This window comes from Halichoerus grypus, chromosome 7, assembly GCF_964656455.1.
Source record: "Halichoerus grypus chromosome 7, mHalGry1.hap1.1, whole genome shotgun sequence".
Taxonomy (NCBI): domain Eukaryota; kingdom Metazoa; phylum Chordata; class Mammalia; order Carnivora; family Phocidae; genus Halichoerus; species Halichoerus grypus.
In genome coordinates this window covers 146,137,699-146,160,927 of record NC_135718.1, presented here as the reverse complement: position 1 = coordinate 146,160,927, position 23,229 = coordinate 146,137,699, and the positions used below count along the sequence as shown (strand labels likewise).

The window sequence follows — 23,229 nt, the reverse complement described above, 5'->3', positions numbered from 1 at the left end:
TGCACACACTGAACTGAATAATCAAATGTACCAAATTGTTTTAAGTTCTCTAAGATAGGAGTCTGTTGAGTAATACATAAACACTAGACATTAAGTGAGTCCATGTTGAATTTGATTAAACTGGAAGATTCCTGGCTCCAGGAAATTAAAACCACACATCACACATAGTGTACCATCTGGTTGTTGTAAATCAGGTTACTTTATAGCAGATACAGTCAGAATTTAGGTAATATGTCTAAAGAATGACTCATTTAGAGAAAGGTTTCACTGGCAGCTTTCATGTCCACTGTATTGGCTCTGAGTGAAGTACAACAGGAGAATTCTGCTAATGTTTGACGAAAGGCCTTTCCACGCCCAGGCATTTGACTGAGGTAGGACATAGGGGTAGGGGCCCCCCTGTGTAATATCATTCATGTTCCAAATTTTTATTGCATACAACAGTATAGTGGCATAAGGAAGACAAAAGTTCTTTTCCCCTCTTAACAAGAAGGATCAAACTTTGTTGTCTTCAAACTTGCTTTAGCATCCAGACAGCCTCCTGCCGTCTCTGTCCTCAGCTCCCCACACACACCTCCGGAAACCAGCAGCTCCCTGCATACCTGCTCCCACGGCGGGGAGTGTCTGGTGTCTGAGACTCTCCTCTCAGCTTCTGCCAGGCCTCCTTAGGAAACCTAACCCTCTGTGGTTCGTTTGTAGTTTCTGAGTCTATGTGTTTGAAACGCTTTTTTTTCTCTCTAGATCTGAATGGCATAGATTTAACTCCTGTGCAAGATACTCCTGTGGCTTCAAGAAAAGAAGATACATATGTTCATTTTAATGTGGACATTGAGCTCCAGAAGCATGTTGAAAAATTAACCAAAGGTTGGTCTGTGATGGTAAACATTGGCTTCTTGTGGCTGGAGTTCTCGTCTGTGTTTGTGTGCCTGCAGCCCAGCGCGGTGGGCAGAAGCACGCACCACATGGTGTTCAGTGACTTGAATGAAATAGCGATTTTTTAAATGTGGGAATTAGGACTTGTATGATATAGTTGTGTAATAACAGTTCTGTAATAAAATGTTCTTTGATTATAAAATTTCATCATCTTGGACGACAAAACAGAATGAAGTCTTCCTCTTACTGAAGAGTGGAGGGGGCAGAGGCTCCCCAAGGCTCCCTGATGGTTAAGTCTCTAATAGTTGAAAGAACAAGTTGTTTTTCCAGCTGATTTTATTGGGCAGAAAGATACCATAACTCGTACTTAGTTGGCAGGAGGTTGGGAAAGGACAAAAACACATTTTTTAAAAGGTGAAGTTACATTTCCAAGTTAGCCGGTTCCTGGTACTAAATGCTTTTCCAGGTGTTCCGAGGGAGTGTCGGCGCTCCAGAACAAGACTTGGGGATCCCTCTATCACCTGAGGTTCAGTTGCAGTTTTTGGCATTTTCACTCTTTGCAAGAAGCTTGTACCTTTCGAACAATTGCCATATTCCCTAAAATATTTGACCTCTTACTTCGATCCGGTGCTGCTGTCGCCTCGGCCCCCCCACTGGAAGACTCGTCTCGCGGGCCTTCCGTTGGGGCGGTGGCCGCGGGCGGGAGCCGCAGTAGCGCCTGGAAGCACGTTAGGTGCTGGTGCTCGGGGCCCCCGCCTCCCGGCAGACCTCCTGACTCAGAAACACGCTGGCCGGGCTCAGCAGTCTCTCGGGGGGCTTGCACGTGGTTCTCATACACACCAAAGCTTGAGAATCGCTATTAGAATACAGAGACAACGGCCTTAAGAAATAATGTTAAAGAACTTTCAATATGAAGTGTTAGGCCGTCTGCATAAAAATATGAACAAAACTTTTTTTTTTTTTTTAAGTCCACGGCTTTGGGAAAGGTTTCTGATACGGGCTGACTTCTCTGTTGTAGTGCACTGTGTTCTGGAGGATTCGCGAGATGCTGAAAGTAGAACTAGATTCAGCATCTGTTCATTTTCTCGAGCTTTGACTTTACGCTGTGCGGTATTACTATAGTCTGAACGGATACACGCTGACGAAGACGCTGTCTTCGTATTTACAGGAATTTCCGTTCATCTCCGTACACTAGCCTCCTCGTACGTCCCATTCTTTCTTACAAATACCACGAAGGACAAAGCTGCGCACACCGTACCCAGGATGCAGGAGATAGATTACCTACTGATGATGCAGATGAATGATGAAACATTTTTTAAGTTCCTTAAAATGATGGTATTATACTTGAACTTTAGTATTGTTTGCAAATGTGACTTTATTTCACATTTATTCAGACCTGAGACACAGTCATGATGACAAGGAGATGGGCTTCACAGCTGCAGAGACGAAGAAATGTGTTCGGCTACCGTAGAAATCTGTGAGGGTTTTTAATAACAAATTGCTTCTGTTGTTTCTGTGGGAGGGAGAAGAGAAGCTACCCTTTGGCAGATACGGAGGGTCATAACTTGGGGACTAATAATTGTAACCCTTGTGTGGGGGCAGGGAGTAGATGGTCAGTTGTGCCCGTCTGTCCCTCACCCACGTCCCACTCTCTCAAGCAATTGCTGTTTCTTTCCTCCTGTGACAGGAGGTGCTCCATTTGGATCCAGGCGCCAGGATGGCACACACACTTCTGAACATTGTTTTTTTTGTTTTGTTTTGTTTTTAAGATTTTATTTGTTTATTTGACAGAGACACAGCGAGAGAGGGACCATAAGCAGGGGGAGTGGGAGAGGGAGAAGCAGGCTCCCAGCTGAGCAGGGATCCCGATGTGAGGCTCGATCCTGGACCCTGGGATCATGACCTGAGCCGAAGGCAGACGCTCAACGACTGAGCCAGCCAGGCGCCCAGTTATGAACATTGTTAAAGCTCTTGTCACTTGTGAGTCTTGTCCTCGGTTTAAAAAGTATTGGATGTGTGTTGTCCTTAAAAGCCAAGCAAGATCCAGCCCCACTTGGGTTCAGGCAGAACTAATAAGTAGCCAGTTAAGAGTGAGACCCCAACTTCCTTCCAACTAGTTTCCGTGCCGCCTTTAGAAATTAATGGTTCTTGGGGCACCTGGGTGGCTCAGTCGATTGTGTCTGAATCTTGATTTCAGCTCAGGTCATGATCTCAGGGTCATGAGATCGAGCCCCGCGTTGGGCTCCGTGCTCAGCTCGAAATCTGCTTGAGATTCTCTCTCTCCCTCTGCCCCTCCCACTACTCGCATGCATGTGTGCGCTCCCTCTCTCAAATAATTCTGTTGTAAGCTTCTTTCTGTGGGGAGAGCTTATCTTTTGGGCTTTGGGGAGATAAAAACATCTGAATTTTTCATTGCCGCTTGCTCTTTGGGGGAGGGGTGGACTAGGAATAGGCTTGCTCTTCTTTAGACCTTTGTCTTCCAAAACCTGTGTAATTCCAGGAGAAACAAAACAGTGCTTTGAATACTATAAAAGGTCTTAGAAAACAGGTAATAGTTAAAAACTGAACCAGCACATGATTTATATTAAGCTCCAAAACACCCAAAACAGTTGAATTTTTGAGCTTTTGTTTCAGGGGGGAAGAGCAGAGCTGTGAGCCTGGATGTTCTGACGAACTCTTACAGGCCTCGGCCACTTGCTGAGTGTCTGTGGACCATGTTCATGCTTCACGAGCATCCTCTGTGTTCATTGTGTGGCATTTAAGGCGTTCTCCCCGTGTGTGAACTACGTACGTTCTCAGGTCAGCCCAGCTCAGGAAGTTCTGCTGTGCCGTGTAGGAGTGGAGGGTATGGAGAAATGTCACTGCGCTCAGATGCAGAGTTGAGGTGGCAGCTGCAGTGCCGTCATCAGAGAGACCGTTTGACAAAGGTTACCTTGTCAGGTTACGCCGGCTGCCACGTGCTCTGTGCTTCCGGTGATGGAGGAGACAATGGGCACGATGAAAATCCGCCATCTGTGGCTGATGTGGTTTGTTTTCATTCCGTAGGTGCAGCTATCTTCTTCGAATTCAAACACTACAAGCCTAAAAAAAGGTTCACCAGCACCAAGTGCTTTGCTTTCATGGAGATGGATGAAATTAAAGCCGGGCCGATTGTAATAGAACTGTAAGTGATGCGCGCACACGCTTCGAACCGTGTAATGCTGCCTGGTGCTCCGTAGTGTGTGAGTGTAGAACAGCTCGGTTATCCAAGTTGTTAAACCGTGACTTTTCTACTGTGGTTACAGATACAAGAAACCCACTGACTTTAAAAGAAAGAAATTGCAGTTATTGACCAAGAAACCACTTTATCTTCATCTACATCAGACTTTGCACAAGGAATGATCCTGACATGAGTCACCTGGAACGTCTGTGAATTCTCCCACCCAGTAGCAACCCTCCGGCTCCGTGTAGCGCATCCCCCTCCGCCAGGCAGGAGGCAGGCCTCGCGGGCGCCGGCAGGCCAGAGCGAGCCCGCGGATTCACAGCCCAGCACGCCACTGACCTAGACGACTCCTTTGGATACGGGCTTATTGTAGTTTTGAAACATGTTTTTACTTTTATAGTATTTGTGCAATTCATAGTCTCTTTTCTAACTTACCACTATTCCTGCCCTGCTTCCTGGAACAACACTGCTGTGGGTAGGATGTGCTCGTCTTCAAAATTAATACAGCAATAAGAATGTGCTAGAGTTTACACATCCGTTCACTTTTGCTCCAATATGCTTTTTTGGTTTTTTGAGTTAATGCCAAACTCTGGGTTGATGGGGGTAGGAGAGTATGAAACTGTTCTGAGAGGAGGAATTGGATCGCTTATGCTGCCCAGGGAGGTCAGTCTGGAAAATTATAGGCTGCTCTTCCGAGGTGGCCTAAATTCACCCTGATCTCATAGTTTTCCTGTTTAGAAATCGTGTGCCTTGGCCAGATCAGTATCCCAGATGGGAGGGTTCCCAGGTTGTAGCTGTGGTTTTTCCAGATGACCAGATTGTTTTTCTGAAAGAGCACATTTGTAGTCCGTTCATTAGCTGCTCTTCTACATCACATTGTTTTTCTTTCTGAGAGTGATTCTAGGGTTAATGATGGAACCATGTCAGAATAATTACAGATTTCTAGATGGCTTTGTAACGTCTTCTAAATCATGTCATCTAATCTGAGTCAGATGCTAATGAGATACTGCAGGAGTAACTGCTGTTTTTCTGACAACTGATTGTGAAACCTTAAAGCCTGCATACCTCTTCTTAGAGTGGTGAGTATGCAAAATCTGGAGCTACTCTAGTTGTTTTTATATAGGTAGATAGGATTGCCATTTATTTCCTATGTAGATATATTGACTTTCATCTATATGGAAATATGCAGGTCATTAGCTTATTATAATTTGACTATTTACATTACTTTTGACTTAATGGGGCATAAATAAAACTTTCAGAGGACACATGAAGTGGGTATTCAATACACAGGACATTAACATTGGGGGCGGGCTCTCTGTGAGTTAGATGCAGACCCACACGTTTAACGTTCACTATGTTGAATGACCAATGCTAGCACGAGGGGGACGCAGCGCCAGTACTTGGCCTGTTTTTAAACTGGTGTAATAACCCTAGTCCTAGCGTTCAATGTGTGCTATTTAAAATAAGTAGCCACAGTGAAGTGTTCTAGCCCTTGCACTTCGAGAAAGCTGGTCTTTACTTCTGGTTGTCGGTTCTGTTTAAGATGGATGTTAAAAACTTGGAGCCTGAAAGAATTCTCAACCAAATTTAAGTCTTGTCTCCTGTCTTAATTAGATTAATTCCAAAAATGATTCAGTCCACAATAGCTCAAGGGGATGAAGAATTTGCCTTAATAAATTACCTTGTTGTTCACTCAACCCTTAGACTGAGTTGTCAGCCCCCGACTGTCAGCTCCTCAAGGGGCAAGAACCACATTTTCTCCAAGTCCTGTAAATGTTCTAAGGTGCTTGGCAGCGCTCTGTACCCTGTGGAGTACTCAGTACCTTCTGTTTGATGTTGCTGACGAGACCTAAAAAATAATCCCTTAAAGTACCTACTATTAAAATGTAGCGAAACTGATCCGTTGGTCTTTCTCTTTTCTCATAGACCATAAGACATGTATGTCAGTGATAATCTATATGAAGAAGCACCTGCTGTCGTTCACATAAGTATGGTTTGTATGAACTAGTGCTTTCAGCAGTATTAAAGCAGCGTGAGTGGAGTGCTGTGTGAATAGCGTAGCTTTAATTCAGACCTGAATGGGGTGACAGGTGATCATCTGGAAGCAGTAGACACAGAATACTGTACTTCCCACAAATTATTTTTTACTTTCCAATGAAAAAAAAGCAGAACCGTAGTAGAAATGTCTCCAGGCTGAAACGCTGCTGCTTCATAAATGAGAATTTTAGCATCGAAGCCCAGACACGCGATGAGCTGCAGACGCCCGGTGAAGCAGCTGGGACGGAGCCACGTGGCTCTGCGGCGGCCCCAGGGCCACGGGAGGCGGCTCAGGTGAGCAGGAGACTCCCTGGGACTCCCGGGAACAGGAGACACAGGACAAACACCAAAAATACTTAGAGGTAAAAAAGACCAGCTCTGGTTTTATAATAGATCTAATTTACCTTTCCAACTTGATTATCTTTGCTAGCAGGTTATCATGTATTTCATTACTACATAAAATTAGCAATTATCTTAACCTCATCATTATTTTGTGTCCTGAAGAGACTGACCTTTCTCAAGAGTTGTATTTGTGGATTCAGTCTTATGGTTAAAAATAACCTCTGCTATTAACTGTGGAGGTGCTCCTCTTCAGTCTCCTCTATTCTTGATATTAAATGGGAAGACATATATGAATTCTCTTCCTGAAGAACAATGTATATGTTCCTTATGAATTTTAAAGAGTTGTCATCTTTCAGTGGTCCTTATCTTTCCAAAGTGGTATCTTCTGGTAGTTTAGTGTAAAAAAAAAAAATCTGTTTCACAGTGAAGCTTTTGCTTCTTTTTATTTTACAGGGTATTAGTACATTAAGTATTATATAACGGTGACAGATCATGGTCTAGGTTTCAATAGTATCAGGACATAGAACTTTGGAGAAGGGGATAGTCTAAGCAATGAATACTACCAGCCTTTTATAATTTGGATTTAATAATTTAAAAAACATGATCTAATAATAGGTATAGGAATACTTTAAATATGATGTAATCCCAGATTCTCAGATTTACTGATTTTTAAATAAAAGTGCCAACATTCAAATACTAACTTTGGAGTAGTAATCAACAAAAAGAACTGCGGGCAGCCTAAAGCCATACAGAGTCCTAAATCATTCTTTCTCATAGTATTGCTCTTCTGAGCTTTTTTGCCATTTTCTTTGAAAACCAGAGGCAACATATGGGAGAAACAGACTGTACTTTTTAAAAAAGAAATTTCCTTACTTTTTATGGTCACAACATATCATTTTCAGTTTTCTGTTATGCACCCTTAATGCAAGGATGGTAAAAGCAACAGAACATCAGGTCAAACAACTCTTGCTGCTACTCTAAGCTCATATTCAGGAGACCATCATCAAGTAAGCAACAAAAGTCACTGGAAAGCACATGAACACTACAGATGGGCCCCTGACTTCTCTGAAGGACAAGGAAGACATACGGTTGTTGTGGTGTTTCCAGGGGACTTTGGGTTGAACCTCCCGAGCACTGAGCAGCACGCAGCGTGCTGCCAAGTCAATGCGGGCAGTTCTGTGAGCCCGAGTTTACGTGGTTCCAGAATGGTACAAGTCTCATGAGAAAACAATCCAATGAAGCAACAGACACTTGGGAAATACTAATAACCAAATTTTTATGAACTATTACTACAAAGAATTTTGGCAAGAAGGGAGAGAAAGTTTAGTGATCTTTTAGTAAACATTTTTAGCGTAACAGTCTTTGCGACCAGTATTTTAAAAAACCAAGCTAATAAACACCATCGCTGTGTTCAACTGGTGTACACTAAAAATAGGATAATAAATGGAAATACGTGTTCTTCTAGCATTTCCACAGGAAATGTTCATATTTCTCATGACATTCTAAATCATTTAGCAGTTACATACGCTACATTAACTAAAACACAGGTATTCTTTATTGCACATTTCAAAGTTGTAAAGAGGCTCTAGCTTATGAGGTTTTTATTTAGGGGGGGAAAATGATATTTTTCAATTGTTTGGCTCAAAAATGCACACTGCCAGGGCAGCTTAGTTCTAAAAACAAACCTTTTAAAATAAACTTTTGGATTCTGAAGCCAATGAAATCCTTTAACTCTAACGAATAGTACACAGTCCACTTTCTCAGACTAAATGTCAGAGGTCAGAGTTACGGGCTCTGTTTTAAAGCCTGTGAACAGTCCTGGCTACTGCTCTGAGAGGCAGGTGGGGGCTCGTCTCTAGAGCCAGAAGGCAGTAAGTCTCTTGCAGCAGGTGGAGGTGGATAATCCTGGGGGCCATGGGTGGGAGGTGGTAGTCGAGTACCAGGAATAAAATACTCTCTTGGGCCAAGAGAGCCTAAAGGTCTAAAAGGTGTGTGTCCCGGTAAAAATTCTCGAGGATCAAGAGGCAGGTCCCGTTTTCCAGGTGGAATGCCTGGTGCATATTCTCTTAAGCCTAGTGGCGGACGTAAAGCAGGACCTGGAAAAATAAAAAGTCCTGTAAATACATACGAACACATGTAAACGTGGAGGACTTTGGGTATGTCAGTCTTTATAATTTCTCACAACTTCAGAGGTCAGATGGTGGCATCCCCGACTTCAGAGACGAGGCAAACCGAGGTAAGCTGTGTGCCGATGGCCACCCGGGAAGCCACACAACACAGGCAGGATTTAAACATGGCTCTAGCTGGCTTGTTTTTTTTCTAGGACACAGTTCTGCCATCTTTCTCTCACAAGGGCTTGGTTTAGTACTTGAAAGTGCCCTAGGTCGTAGCAAGACGACAGATTACGAAATAAGGGCTTTATGCAACAAAGACATTTTGATAAAGGGAAATTCCAGTGTTTACTGCTGTGTCGATGATTCGTGCAGTAGCTCCGCATGGACCTAAACTTGCCATCCAAGTCCAGGCGCTTGCCCTATTGGGGACGGCCTTCTAGCTCCCCCTAATTAAATTCTGCAACACTTATTAGGCATTAAACTCAACCTTCTCTAGGGCTAACACTTCTCATTTATTGCCAAGGCAGGAAGTCAAAGTTGAATTGTTCCCTCTTTTATACTCTCTGATCCATTGCTTATACTTTCATCGTGATTACAAGCTTTATGTCTCAAAATCTATGTATCTATGTTCTAGAGGACTTGGTAACCTCTTGAGTTGGGAGAATTAGTTCTAGCCATTGCAGAAGTAATATTTCTGGCTTTCTATTAGTATCTCTCGTCTACAAGAGATCTACTGCCCATCTCAGTACAGGGGGATTCTGCAGCAGCACCCCGTGTGTCCTAAAAACTTGAGGAAAAGTTGAGATGCACTTGCTTGTCTTGCACTTTCATTACATAGGCCTGTAAAAGCCACTATTAAAATTTCAACAAGGCACAGAGAGAAAAGAGGAATTACACTCTACAAGTCAATTACGACTACTCAATCATCATACCGAACGGTGGAGGAAGTGGCCGAGGCCCAAAAGGCCCGCAGAGTTGGGGAGGTGGTCCGTATCGAATGGGCGGTGGCAGAGGGCCTCCCACGGGGGAGCTCATGAGGGGCACCCCTGGAAAAGGAGGGGGCCCTTTGGCAGCCATAGTCACCTGCAGAGCAGAAGCAATGACAGTTTTGAGAGACTCTGGTACGACACACAAAAGCACCAACACCAGTAAAAGCTGAAACCAACGAAGCAGATGTCAGGCACCTGTCCACAGAACAGAAGCAGCGCAACCAAACTTGCCCCCTCCCACCTGGTCCCGCCAGCAGCTTAGGCAGGTTAAAGGGATGGCACCGAAGCGAGAAGGTTCCCCAGAGTTGCGTTACTGCTGGAATATGCAAGGGGGAGAGAAAGCAAGAGGATGGCTGAAGGACGCTAACAGAGGGGACCTCCCACAAACACCGTGATCTGTTCCTAGGGCGACCCCTTCACCCCGCCATGTCCTTCCCACTGAGCATGGACAGAACAAAAGGGCAAAGAAAAATCCACTCTCCACACATGTCACAAGAGCCACTATTCAGAGTGCCTTCGATTTCCTTTCACGTATTCTCTCTCATCCTCAGATCTTTCAATCTCCAAGCAGGAACATCCTGTTTTACCTAAGGGCACAGAGTATCAGATAATCTGCTGGTAAGAAGCCGCACTGCAGCTCAGATCAGGTCTGCCTCCGAGCCTGTCCTTGCGCCCCTGCTCCCGTCTCCAACACAGGAGCCTCTGCTCTCGGAAGTCCACTCCAGAGGGGTCTCAGGCCAAGCTACCCTTGGATAAAAAGACCTCAAGAGATGCGTGTTCCTAGAGTCCTGCGCTGAAACTTGGAAGCATTTTCCAAAAGAAGCAATGTTATATATACAGGGAGACAGGCATGGCTCCAATATTTACCTTCAGGCACGAGTGATGCTGTGCTTTATATTACGAGACACTGACCTTTCCCATGGGAAACGGGGTTGGAAATTCGAAATAATCAGAACACACATACTTTGATTTCAGCACAGAGCAGCACTGGGAGCCATGCTCAGAGGCCCGGTGCAGCTCTCGGAGAGAATACGCTTACGTGCACGGCCCCGAAAGCTACTGCTGGCAACGGGCACAACGGGAATGACTGACTTCACCTCCAGCAAGCGTTCTTCCATTACCAATCTGCAAGTTCTGGTTATTCCAACTAGGGTCTGCCTAGTATACAACTGGAGGTAATTCTTCAACAGCAACACTTGCAGACATAAACGGGGAGCGATGCTATGTATAATCAATGTACTCTGCCTCAGAACACTCAACGCTGAAGCACACACAGTATAAAGTTGCAGGGATGACCTTCCGCACTCTTTAGTCACAACAGATGTTCCCACCAGGTTAACGGCCTGACCCAAACAGGAAAAAGAAAAAAACCCAACCAGTCAGATTTCAGCAACCCAGCAACACTTCCAAGTCAAAGACAACAGTAAGATCAATACTGCCGTGCAATTCAAAGCAAAGCAGGTGAGTGTCATGCTCTTCATATCCTTTCCAGAAATACACCAAGTAACAGCTCAGCTCAGTCCTCAACCTCCAAGTACTTACTACTACTGAGTGCTCAGCCACAGATGTACTGCTGGGAACTGAAGGGCCTTCAGGGTCTTGGGGAACAGTTTGCTTTTTAAAAAAATGAGACAGTACAGCTATAACAGACACACAAACAGGAGATGGATGACACAAAGAGAGGGTGTTGCAGCGGAAGTTTAAGGTTTCCTGAAACACCTAATTACAATTCAGAGCTACGGCAGACTTTACCTTGCCTTCATCCATCACCTTAGTGGGGGAAGAGCTTCTCGAGCTGCTGCTCATCACGGGAGCTGCACCAGATCCCGGATCTGCTGGAGGTCAGAGAACGGATTCAGACTTATCCTGACTTATATACTCTTTGAGGAAGAATAAGAGATCCTCTGCCCACTTCTTCCATGATTTTAGACTCTGAACACACTCAGATCCCTTACCAGAGGCAGAGGGTTTCCCAGATGCCTCAGATGACCATCGAGGACGAGGTAGAGGTCCGTCCACTGACCCTTGAGAAAGAAAGAACAGAGCCCTGGTATGGATTTTTCAGAAGAAACAAACCAACTGTGGACAGGTCAGGGTTCAACTCTACCTAGAAAGCAACATTAAGAACGGGTCTCCTAATACATGAGGGGAAATCCCAACTTAAGCGCAGAGTTAAAGAATTAAAACAAGAGGGGCGCCTGGGTGGCTCAGTCGGTTAAGAGTCAGCCTTTGGCTCAAGTCATGATCCCAGGGTCCTGGGATCGAGCCTCCACATTGGGCTCCCTGCTCAGCGGGAAGCCTGCTTCTCCCTCTCCCTCTCCCCCTGCTTGTGTACCCTCCCTCACTGTATCTCTGTCAAAAGAAATAAAATCTTTAAAAAAAAAAAAATTAAAACAAGAACTGCTGGATTGAAAGAACAGCAATAAAACCTGCACGTTAATAGCACCAGCTGCTGCTTCGAGTCACAGGCCTGGTACAGCTGTACAGGGTGATGTTTTCAGTCTGTGTGATCTGACTTCCGTGTCTTACCGAGTGTAACAGATGTGTCTTTGATTAGAAACAGACTCACAGCACTGTGTATTAATGAGAAATGGATGTATGCTGCATTAATTATAGTCCTGAAGCTACTTTTATAACATCCAAGAGAGGAACTCCATAGAAATGTAAAGATAAAGACTTATACTTCACAGTAAAAAAGTAAAAAGCAAACAGTAACAATTATATATTCTTACTTACAAATACATTTTATGTATTTATTTTGTAATACTTATATATGTTAGATTAGTGTTAATAATAAATGCTTTCTATTCTAATGCAGATCTTGTGGCAGACTACACACCAAGACAAATTAAGACTTTTTCTTCCCTGTATTGGACAGACCCAAATTCTAAAACGCTGCTTGCATTAGAATTCTCAAGACAAACCGTTAAGAGACTCTTAATGATAGGAAACAAACTGAGGGTGGCTGGAGGGGAGGGGGTTGGAGAATGGGGTAAAAGTGGGTGATGGGCATTAAGGAAGGCACATGATGGAATGAGCACTGGGTGTTATATAAGACTGATAAATCACTGAACTCTACCTCTGAAACCAATAACACATTATATGTTAATTAACTGAATTTAAATTTAAAACAACAACAACAAAAAAGAATTCTCAAAGGGGAGGGGAACTTCTAGAAACAGTTTACTACAAAGTAAAATGTGAATGCTCACCAAATTCACCTCTAGGCATATCTCTTCTAAGTGTAGTGGAGAGAGGCCTCGCAGGCGGGTCAGCCGTCGGAGGAGGGGAGCACTCCCCCCCACTCACAGGAGACGGGCCGAAAGAGCCATTCTGGCTCAGAGGACCTGAAGACGACAGGGAACTGTTACCACTCTGAGGCAACCTTTCTTTTCTTTAGTAAGTTCTGGGATGACTTCTAGGGCATCAGAATGAAGATACACAGCACCAGAAGGTAACACACACACAGTCCACACCATAGCCTTGGGGGCTGCCCCCGGAAGTGCGGCCCACCTCGCCACGGAGGGTTCTGGGTGGTGGGCCTGCCTGGCCTCGGCTTCACAATCACAGGCTCTTCTTGCAGCATGGCCATCTTCTGGGTTAATTCCAGTAACCTTGAATACGGAGAAAGAATGGACTTAAATATGAAATACAACCTCCGTGCCTTAGGAGATACCAAGCAGCATTGCCTCTGGAAACCCGAGCGCACTGGGAAACTGGAATTCCAGACCACATACTTGTGTCTCAAGTTGGCGGCCTCCCTCTTCTCCTCGGCGATAGCTCTTTCTGCAGCCCGAGCTTTGAGCTGTGGGAGACAAACATCCCAATCAGTGGTGGCCGACTACACACGCAATAAAGGAAAGAAAAAAACAATCTTACCCAGTTATCATGAGCTTTCTTCTCATGAGTAGCAATCTGAAAAAGACAACGCACAGACGACCCCGTGTGGGGACTCGCCATCGCAGCCCCCACCAGCTTCTCTGTCAGACACCCAAGAAGCCCGCAGCCGCAGGGCAGAATTACCTGGTTTTTAAATGAGCGCTCTGTCTTCTGCAATTCATCCTCCATCTCTTCAATTCTGCGCCTAAGAATCACACTTGCTTTTATCAATTAAAGTGCAACTAATGAAGATCTGAAACCGTTTCACCAGGCCCCCCTTCCTGCAACACCCGCACTCACATGGAGAAACGTCCTCACGTGGTTACAGTAAGAGTGTAATACGATCAAAACTAAGACTACCTAATCTCCTTATTATTTAATGGCTGGAGAGTCTGAGTTGACACACTGTAATTTTCTTGACTGTTCTTCAACATTCTCGAGCAATCCTGCTACGACTATCTTCCTCCACAAAGCTTTTTCTTCCTTTAAGGACAGCCACAGAAAATTGCCCAGAGCCGTGAATACCGGGTCTATCAAGTGGCACAACCGCTGGAATGGTTCCGGAATCATCACTAGAGCAAGCGGGCTTCCTGTAAGAATTCCTCCAACTCACAGAAGCGCCCGGCACGGCCGGCACGAACCGCGTTCCCTGACGGCCCTGCCAGTACGGGATACGGCAGTGGTTGTTACTGCGACACTGTTGCCTTTGTTAACTTAAGATGCATTTTTTTCTCATAGGAATTAACTATTCACATCCTCTGACCATTTACTTATGTTCTATGCTGTTTTGTTCTACACAATGTCACACGGTTTTTAAAGACGCCAACAGCAGTCCCCCGGCACGGACCCCGCTCTCGAAGCTGAACTCACTTGTACGTTTTCACCTCCTCCGCAGCCAGAAGCGCCTTCTCGTCTGCAGCCGACAGTCGCTGCTCTCGCTCCTGCCGCTCATACTCTTCCTGACTCAGTTTCCTAAGACAAAATCGGTTGTCAGTCGGACGTGTTTGTCTTCCAGCAGTCTGTCCGAATGCCTCAAACAATCACCTCCCCTCCCCTCTAAAACACACAGACTATACAAAGTCAGGAAAGAATTCAAACTTGCCATTCCAGGATAAAAATCAATCTCTGGCCTGTCGGCAAATCACCTGCATTTTCTGACTTATAATTTTTTACTCGTAAATAGTTTAGCAAATGTCAAACACACTCTATGCCCACAGGCAAGTTCCTTGTGCTTAACATGTTGAAAGGTTACTTGACTGTGGAAGGCCATGGTTGATCAACCTCACACAATTAAGCTTCGTAAGTCAAAGCAAGGAATAATTACACTTCCCTTAGTCCTACCACAGAAAAATCTGTAATTACTTCCCCTGTTTTTACCATGGAAGGACCGCCTCTCAATCCAAGATGGGTACCGCGATAAGATAGCCAGAGAAAGAAAGAAAGCCTTTTAAAACGTGTCTTCTAGCTTCTAACCCATGCAATTAACCACAGAACATTCCCACACTTCAGATATGGAACTCCTACTACCTATTTCAATGGAATGATGATTCAAGAAAGAGAAAAACCTCAGAATTAGCCATATCTAGTGAATAAAACAGAAAAAGAATCCCAACTGTTCTAAAATCAGGGTCTTACCTACTGGAAACTGGTTTTAACCCAATTAACCTTCAAGCTCAAGATGCCCATCTACTATAAAATAGACTGTCGGGCTCCTTGCTCAGCAAGGAGTCTGCTGCTCCCTCTGCTGCTCCCCCTGCTTGTGCTTTCTCTCTCTTTCTGTCAAATAAATAAAATCTTAAAAAAAAAAACTATATATATATATATATATATATATATATATATATAAAATAGATTGCAATGGTAGCAACATTTAAGGGTTTAAAAATGCTATTTTGTGGGCGCCTGGGTGGCTCAGTTGGTTAAGCGACTGCCTTCGGCTCAGGTCATGATCCTGGAGTCCCGGGATCGAGTCCCGCATCGGGCTCCCTGCTCAGCGGGGAGTCTGCTTCTCCCTCTGGCCCTCCTCCCTCTCATGTGCTCTCTCTCATTCTCTCTCAAATAAATAAATAAAATCTTTAAATAAATAAATAAATAAATAAATAAATAAATAAAAATGCTATTTTGTTACCCTTGCACATCTTTGCCTAGAAGTCTAATTCAGAAGATACTTAACTTGAAATTTTAATTTCTATGAATCAGAAGCAAAATGAGAAGAACTATATGGTTAAAAAGTTTAATAACAGGAAAGAGAAAAAGGTTTATGTATTCTTTTATAACTGCCCATTCACTACTCGGCAAAGTATTTTATTAATGGCTATACCATACTGGTTACCTCCTAAGATGCTATGATAAAACTACGGGCAAAGTATTATCCCTGCACTAACAGAGCTCACAGTTTAATATGTAAAAGATGCACATAACAACAGAAAAAGCCCTGACTCTGGCTTAGGAAGGGCGGTAAGAAAATGGGAGTCTTGAAGGAAAGATCAATCAATCTTTTTTCCAGTAATGGATGAGTTGGTCTGAGAATACTGAGAACAATTAGAACATCGGACAAAAATATAAAGAATATGCTTGGGGGCACCTGGGTGGCTCAGTCATTAAGCGTCTGCTTTTGGCTCAGGTCATGGTCCCAGGGTCCTGGGATCGAGCCCCACACCGGGCTCCCTGCTCTGCGGGAAGCCTGCTTCTCCCTCTCCCACTTGCCCTGCTTGTGTTCCCTCTCTCGCTGTCTCTATCTCTGTCAAATGAATAAATAAAATCTTTAAAAAAAAAAAATGTGCTTGAAGGCATCAGAGAGCTAATATATTAGCTGACAAGTAATATATGAGGCCAAGCTCCAGAAGAAAAAGGAATCTCAGAATTACAAGAAAGCCTGGCATCTGAAGCCACCTTTCCCCCAGGTTCATTCCACGCACTGAAGACAATGGAGACATAAGGAGACTGAACAGAGCTTTCAACAGATCTGGGTTCAAAGAAAAATGGAGTTCAAGGTCACCAATGAGGGGGGACCTCCAGTAAAAATCCGAGGCTTTGGGTTTGGACTAGAAAGAGCTGTGCAAACAGGCAACACAGTGTCCTTTGAAGGGACAAGGCCATTTTTAAATGACCTGAATTGCCGACTGGATTAAAGTAACGACCTCATGCTAGAAATAAACTCAAATCTTTTCTGTAGGAAAATAACGTCATCCTAGACCTCTAGTTTCCTCTACGATTATTATAGACAATTTTTGCCACTCAGTCAAAACTGACCAGGCACTCCACAAGACATTGTGATCAAAATCTACAAAACAAGTGGGACGGACCCATAGCTAAATCATTACACAGACTTTAAAATAATCATGCTTATATATTCAAAGAAGTGGAAGTCAAAATTATAAATTTTAGCAGAACCTATAAAATTGAAACATAGTAACTGAAATTAAGAACTCAAAAAATAGGGACTCCTGGGTGGCTCAGTCCGTTAAGCATCTGACTCTTGATTTAGGCTCAGGTCATGATCTTAGGGTCGTGGGATTGAGCCCCGCATCAGGCTCCTCACTCAGAGAGAGGACTCTGCTTGAGATTTTCTACACCCCCTACCCTCTGTGCATGTGCACACTTTCGTGTGCTCTCTCTCTCAAATAAATAAATAAATAAATACCCTCACTGAATGATTTTAGCAGCTGATATGACAAAGTGGAGTGAGATCTTAGACATGGGGAGACCGGTCAGAAATAACGCCATCCAGAATGTAGCAACTCACATAAGAATGTAGGAGACACAGGGGAAATATAAAAAAATTTAAATAGAACCTTACAAGAAGAGAGAATAAAGCAGAATCAATATACAAAGAAAGGCCCCCAAAATCAAAAGGTGCCAATGACCCCAAGCAGAAATGCAAACGAGATGGGGAGAGGGTAGAGAAACAAAACAGGCAAACACACCCCCCCACACCTGAACACCTCCCAATAACACTGCTGAAGAACCAGAAAGAATGACTGAAGGCTGCAAGCGCAGCAGTGAGATACTGAGGAGGGAAAAGATGACGGATGCTGGACTCCTCAAAGAACTATAAAACCAGAAAGTAACTGGTGATTTTCAAAGTCATGAAATTAAGTAACTGCGAGCATATTACAGCCAGAAGAACGATCCTTAGAAAGACGTTTTCATGCAAAGATAAACTGATCATATCTGTGACTAAAGGATGTCCTTTGAGAATGAAAGGGACCCCCAGTGAAAGACTACAGACGTGGAAGCGAACGAACAGCTACAGGAACTATGTGTGTGTCAGCAGAACGAACACCGGCCGGAAAGCGCTGTAGTCTGACAGTGAAACGTCTCTGGAGTTTAGGTGTAGAGAGAATTCAGATGTCATTCAAATAGCATCTAAGTCAGGCAGGAGCTAAAGCCCAGAAAGAGGTACATCCATTCACGTATGTCACACTGGAACAAGTTCGGGTAATTACAGGAAGAGAGAAAGAGCAACCTTTAACTACCAAGCTTAAAGAGCAGAAAAGCAGAATTATTAAAAACACTCAAACAATCCAAAAGACAGAAAGAAGGAAGAAACATAGGAACACAGAACAGACCATCAAACAGAAAGCAAATAGTAACAAGTAGATTTATTTTATTTTACTTTTTAAATTTTTTTATTTTTAAGTAATCTGTACACCCGGCGTGGGGCCCAAACTCACAACCCTGAGATCAAGAGTCACATGCTTTACCAAGCGAGCCAGCTTGGTGCCCCAGTCACAGGTAGATATAAACCTATATATATATATAGAGAGAGAGAGAGAGAGAAGGGGGAGTTACATTATAGAAAAAATGTGCATTCACCCAGTCTCTATAGCTACGTACCTATTTATGCTACAACACACTCCAGAAAAGATTTTAAGGAAATAAACCCTTCAATGGGCAGACACTGCCAGGAGGAAAAACTGTAAAAGGACATTTTACTGCAGAGAAAGCAGCATACATAGTGACAATGAGGCTCCGAGTGGTTGAGGAACTGTGTTCAGTGTGGCTCAGGTCAGAAAGCGTCAGAAGCTGCTGCAGGAAATGCACCTTGGAGAAGCAGCTCCGGACACCTGAGGGGAAGTGTCCTGCGTGCCTATGCAAGAGTCTGGAATTGATCCAGAAGAGAATGGAGCACTCCTGATAGATTTTAAGCACACGAGGCCATGCAGAGACTTGCATTTTAAGGAAGTCCACTTGAGGCTGAGAGAGAATGAATGAGAGCCCAGAAGGTATGAGAAACGGCAGGTGGTGAGAGGACCAGTCACGAACTGGCAGGAAAGAGGATGTGGGCTGAACCAACCCAGGCTATAGGCATGGAGAGCAGGGTACAAACCAGACATGCTAGACAAACAGAGTAAAACAGTGCCACGATGACCAGCATGAAGAAAAACAACTGTCAGTTAGAAAATTAAGATAACTGCTGGTGGCAAAAAAGTGCTCTTAAGAAAGAAAAAAAAAAGTAATGAAATTAGAAATATTTCTCTAAAACAGGCCAGGTAGTTAGAGCGGGCCTGAGCAAAATCTGGAAAATCTAAACTGACTGCATGGTGAGCAAAGAATCCGAGAAAGCATTAGGGGTATGCTTTCGATGTTTTGTGGCATCACAATAGCAGCCTGAGCATTTAAAAAAGAACTTTGCTCGGCAGGATAAGCCTCCTCAGAGGCCGCCGTATCTACCAGAGTAAAGCACGGAAGCAAACACGAATAACCACCGCCATGGACAATCTACTTTTAGAGAATTCAGGTATTTTTGTGGAGAAAAAAACTTAAAATGAACTACAAAAGTGTTTCTTTCAAAACACACGCCTAACTTCAGATTTGAGATGGAGGTTTCAGGAGATTAATACCTAAATATGCACACTGAACAGGTATGTCTATATTTAAAACTCCAAACATCCTCGCCACAATTACAGTATGTAACATTTAACCTGAGCATTTGACTGAAGTCCAAAACTTAGGATACCTTCAAATAACTAAATACTCCTCTTGGAGTATTTATTCTACTAAACATCACGTCCTACAAATCACTCAGGATTCTGAAAGGCTGTATTAAGAAGTAGTAGAACAGACACAGGACAGATCACACATACTTAAAATGCCACAAAGAAAGAAAGTAAAGGACGTGGTGGAGCCACGAAAGGGACTGGGTCTTCACCAAGTGCACCACAGAGGAACCGCCCGCACCAGTAAACCACTCCCTGCCAAGCAAACTGCAGGCAACAATCTCTGCCAACCGACTCCAGTGGAAAGGAAAACGCAAATTATGTGAAACGAGAAAGGAAGAAAGACAAATTTCTACTCATTACAGATAGAAAAAACCTACAAATAATCTTTAAAAAAGACAACATTCTGTCCAGTAGTCCATACATTCACTTAAAGGACAAGACGGCTAACGACCAGGCACGAACATCTTACTTTTGCAGAGCCATCTCCTTCTGCTGATAGAGCTCATTCAGAATCTCCACTTTCTGCCTCAGGGTTTGGCATTCGTCCTCCAGGACGGCTTTGGCCGACTGCAGTGAATGGCGGTCATCTTCTAATTTCTTTATTTGGTCTGGAAGGAATAAAATGGTTGAGCTGGGTATGTGAACTGGGCTGGCAAACTGGCAGAGAGGGCGGCGCTGGAAGGGGTGAGAGAGTCAGCACTTTCTTCTCAGGAGCAGCCTACCTTCCAGGTTACATTTAGTAGACATCGAGGCTCTAAGCTTAAATTGTAGAAGTTTTAGATCCTCTTCAACTACTGATATTGCAGTTTGTGTCTAAAAATTCCAAGAGAGAGAACTATCCTTACAAGGGAGGCACAGTGAGAATTCACAGGCACTCACAGTACTCCACAAAAAAGCTCATACCCGGGAAATGTCCATCATCTGCTTAATTTGATTTTTCATTTTCTCACTCCGGTCACCTAAAATACAAAAAGCTTTAATTGCCTTTTCCTCCTTTGCTTTTTAACTGTATTTTCTTGATTTCCCCAAAACTAAACAGTTACCATGTTCAAACATTCAAAGGAAAACTAATCAACCCAGAGAACTAATTAGGCTCCATGACTTTTAAGAGAATTGCAAATTTAGATTCAAAAAGCGAATTCCCAGTTTGTACAAGAAAAGTGTTATCCGTGCCATTCTCAAACAAGAAGGGATGTGTGAACAAAGGCTCTTCTTTCTTGCTCAGATCTATGTCCACCTGGTCACGTATCTTATTTAGAAAGACTTCCTCTTCCGTTCTCCCCTTGAATCTGCTACCAGGTGTGGTTGAAAATGCCCACTGTGCAAGCAATATCTGATTTTGAAAAACGGTGTCCAGACACATATCCTTCATCAGTAAACACTGCTACCCTTTAGCTCCACTCTCGCGGCCTTAGTTTATGGCTCCCCGACTTTAGTACTCTTGAAATCGGCTGTGGGCCTTAAAACTGCAGAGCTACAGAGATGATGAGCACTAAACTCAAAGGTCATCCCCACGGCACTGAGAAATAAATTTCTCCTACTGAATGGTGTTCACACTGAGAGGTTTAAGTCACAGCCATGCTGCCCTCGCTCCAGTGTGCACAAACAGTCCTCACTGGGATGGAAAAGCAGAGTCCCTGTTCACTGCACACCCACTGCTATTATCACAGCCCTGCAACCCACCTCTGCCCAATGCACACAGAGGTGTCTCTAAGTCCAGTGATAAGGCATCTACAACTAACACTTAAGAGGAAGTTAGTCAGGGGGCACCTGGGTGGCTCAGTCAGTTAAGTGTCCAACTCTTGGTTTCAGTTCAGGTCATGATCTTGGGGTCTTAAGATCAAGCCCTATGTTGGGCTCCTTGCTCAGTGGGGAGTCTGCTTAAGATTCTCTCCCTCTCCCTTTACCCCTCCCCCTGCTCGTTCTCTCTAAAATAAATAAATCTTTAAAAAAAAAAAAAAAAAAAGGAGGAAGTTAGTTAGCCAAAAAGGAGCATCGTGTACTTAAAGACAGGAACAAAAAAACAAGAGGTCCAACCTCCCTGAAACCAAACTTACCTCCCACTTCTCCATTTGCTAATTCATCTAACTCACTTCCTCCTTTATTCTGACCCTCAGATTCAGATTCACAATCTAACCGATTCAACTGGGTAATGCAATTAGTCAAAGCCTAGAAGAGAAGTAAAGGGGCATTAGAAAAAGCTTCTCAAGTAGATTTCATGACAATTAAGCATGTATTCAAGAGAATGGACTTACATTAATATTATCATCTTTGTGAGTAAGAGCTACTTCCAAATTTTTCTGAGATTTCTCAAATGCTTTGATTTGCTCACTGAGCTCAGCATGTGATTTACTCCAATCTTTGATTTCTTGCTGCAACTGAAAAGGTAAAACACATGAATTTCCAAAGGCTAGGGCTCTTTGCACTGGACACATCAGGACCATGTGAATGAGACAGGGCCATGCTACTTTCTGGCCTGTCACTATGGACTGAGGCCTTGGTGAAGGGAGAGGGGAGAGTGGCTCCTACCCTCAGAACTGCATTAAGAACATGAGAGCCATCAAGAAGTCAATCCAGTTATTGTATCCTTCAGAAAATTGCAGCCCATTCAAATAATTCACTTCCATAGGAACGGAAGAGCACATCTCACTGTCTCCCATGTCCACACTCCAGATCATGTAACCTTCCTTTGGTAAGTGAAGCAGTAATTGCTCAAAAAAGGTTTATAAATACCTAATTCTTTGGTTAAGAAGCAAATCCATCATCCCACTGAGGCTATTCAAGTTAATAATTGGTTGGTATTTGACAAGACAAAGACTAAAAACACTCTGATAGCTCTAAGACATTGTAGAGAACAGAAAATCCAGAACAGATGGAGAATATATACATGCACTCAATTTTGGGAGCTTAAACTTTGCATATCTAAGAATAGAATTCCGCATACATGTTTCATTTCCTTAAAAACAGATCTGAGAAAAGATACTCAAGAGGTAATGATACTCAGTCCCCTAGTTCACATAATCTAGGACATCAACTTTTCTTTACCTGTTCTTTCTTCTTCTTAAGCCTAGCATTTTCTTCTTGAACCCGATGGCATTCAGACTTCACCTTCTCTTCACTAAGTTTAGCTTCATTAAGGGCAATTTGAACCTAATGCAAAATACTCCTATTAGTGAATTAATTCCAAAGGAGGGGTGTTACTTTCCCAATTAGACGTCATACAGTTTTCATTTATTGCATATTCTAGCATGTTATCAAATGTCTGCTCCTCTACAAAACTAAGACACCCTATTAACATCTTGTAGAAATTACAGGCAGCTTTACCTCTGAAAATTCTGAGGCATTCACTGAAATAACATCCTTTAACTTCTCTATAGATTTCTTGTTTTCCAATATCTGCCATGTGGAAGAAGAACACAAAAAATGTATTAGGATTTTAGTAGAAACAGTAGGATATGTGCTAAAAAGATGAAATGCTATCCCAGAGCCATCCACTACATATCAGGTAAAAGCAGGTGATTCAGTTTTAGCCAAGGAGAAAAGTCAAGAATGTAGAGAGATGAAGAAAGAACAAAATAGGGGCGCCTGGGTGGCTCAGTCAGTTAAGCATCTGCCTTCAGCTCAGGTCATGATCCGGAGGTCCTGGGATCGAATTCCGCATCGGGCTCCCTGCTCAGCCGGGAGCCTGCTTCTCCCTCTGCCTGCACGCTATCTCTCTCTCACAAATAAATAAAATTTAAAAAAAAAAAAAAAGAAGGAAGAAAATAACTGGAGCTCTATTATGTGTCATGCACAACCTTCCTGGCTATGAGATAATGTAGTAGATGACCAGGCAGAAAGGTGAAAAAAAG

General features: G+C 43.5%; 2 protein-coding genes across 14 annotated transcripts in view; one reads left to right on the top strand and one right to left on the bottom strand.

Annotated features, from left to right (window-relative positions):
• The window catches only part of AIDA (axin interactor, dorsalization associated), a 34,318-nt gene extending 29,844 nt beyond the window's left edge, over nucleotides 1-4,474 (top strand). The window contains exons 8-10 of the mRNA XM_036097627.2: nucleotides 739-861; nucleotides 3,916-4,033; nucleotides 4,155-4,474. Coding sequence (XP_035953520.1) covers nucleotides 739-861; nucleotides 3,916-4,033; nucleotides 4,155-4,251 — 338 coding nt within the window. The 3' untranslated portion in view covers nucleotides 4,252-4,474. The remainder of the gene's footprint in view (nucleotides 1-738; nucleotides 862-3,915; nucleotides 4,034-4,154) is intronic.
• A 3,236-nt stretch (nucleotides 4,475-7,710) lies between these two features.
• MIA3 (MIA SH3 domain ER export factor 3) overlaps nucleotides 7,711-23,229 on the bottom strand; it is a 56,629-nt gene continuing 41,110 nt past the window's right edge. For 2 of the 13 annotated variants that reach the window (XM_036097613.2, XM_078078395.1), the window contains 18 exons: nucleotides 22,703-22,774; nucleotides 22,424-22,528; nucleotides 21,634-21,756; nucleotides 21,436-21,547; nucleotides 20,282-20,337; nucleotides 20,101-20,191; nucleotides 19,848-19,986; nucleotides 14,304-14,405; nucleotides 13,578-13,638; nucleotides 13,434-13,469; nucleotides 13,292-13,359; nucleotides 13,068-13,168; nucleotides 12,767-12,901; nucleotides 11,510-11,578; nucleotides 11,307-11,389; nucleotides 11,097-11,168; nucleotides 9,498-9,648; nucleotides 7,711-8,547 (listed from right to left, as the gene is read on the bottom strand). In XM_036097613.2, coding sequence (XP_035953506.2) covers nucleotides 8,237-8,547; nucleotides 9,498-9,648; nucleotides 11,097-11,168; nucleotides 11,307-11,389; nucleotides 11,510-11,578; nucleotides 12,767-12,901; nucleotides 13,068-13,168; nucleotides 13,292-13,359; nucleotides 13,434-13,469; nucleotides 13,578-13,638; nucleotides 14,304-14,405; nucleotides 19,848-19,986; nucleotides 20,101-20,191; nucleotides 20,282-20,337; nucleotides 21,436-21,547; nucleotides 21,634-21,756; nucleotides 22,424-22,528; nucleotides 22,703-22,774 — 1,887 coding nt within the window. In that variant the 3' untranslated portion in view covers nucleotides 7,711-8,236. Of the gene's footprint in view, nucleotides 8,548-9,497; nucleotides 9,649-11,096; nucleotides 11,195-11,306; nucleotides 11,390-11,509; nucleotides 11,579-11,983; nucleotides 12,128-12,766; nucleotides 12,902-13,067; nucleotides 13,169-13,291; nucleotides 13,360-13,433; nucleotides 13,470-13,577; nucleotides 13,639-14,303; nucleotides 14,406-19,847; nucleotides 19,987-20,100; nucleotides 20,192-20,281; nucleotides 20,338-21,435; nucleotides 21,548-21,633; nucleotides 21,757-22,423; nucleotides 22,529-22,702; nucleotides 22,775-23,229 lie in introns of those variants that run through there. The other 11 variants (XM_036097614.2, XM_036097619.2, XM_036097616.2 and 8 more) reach the window with 9 other exon arrangements.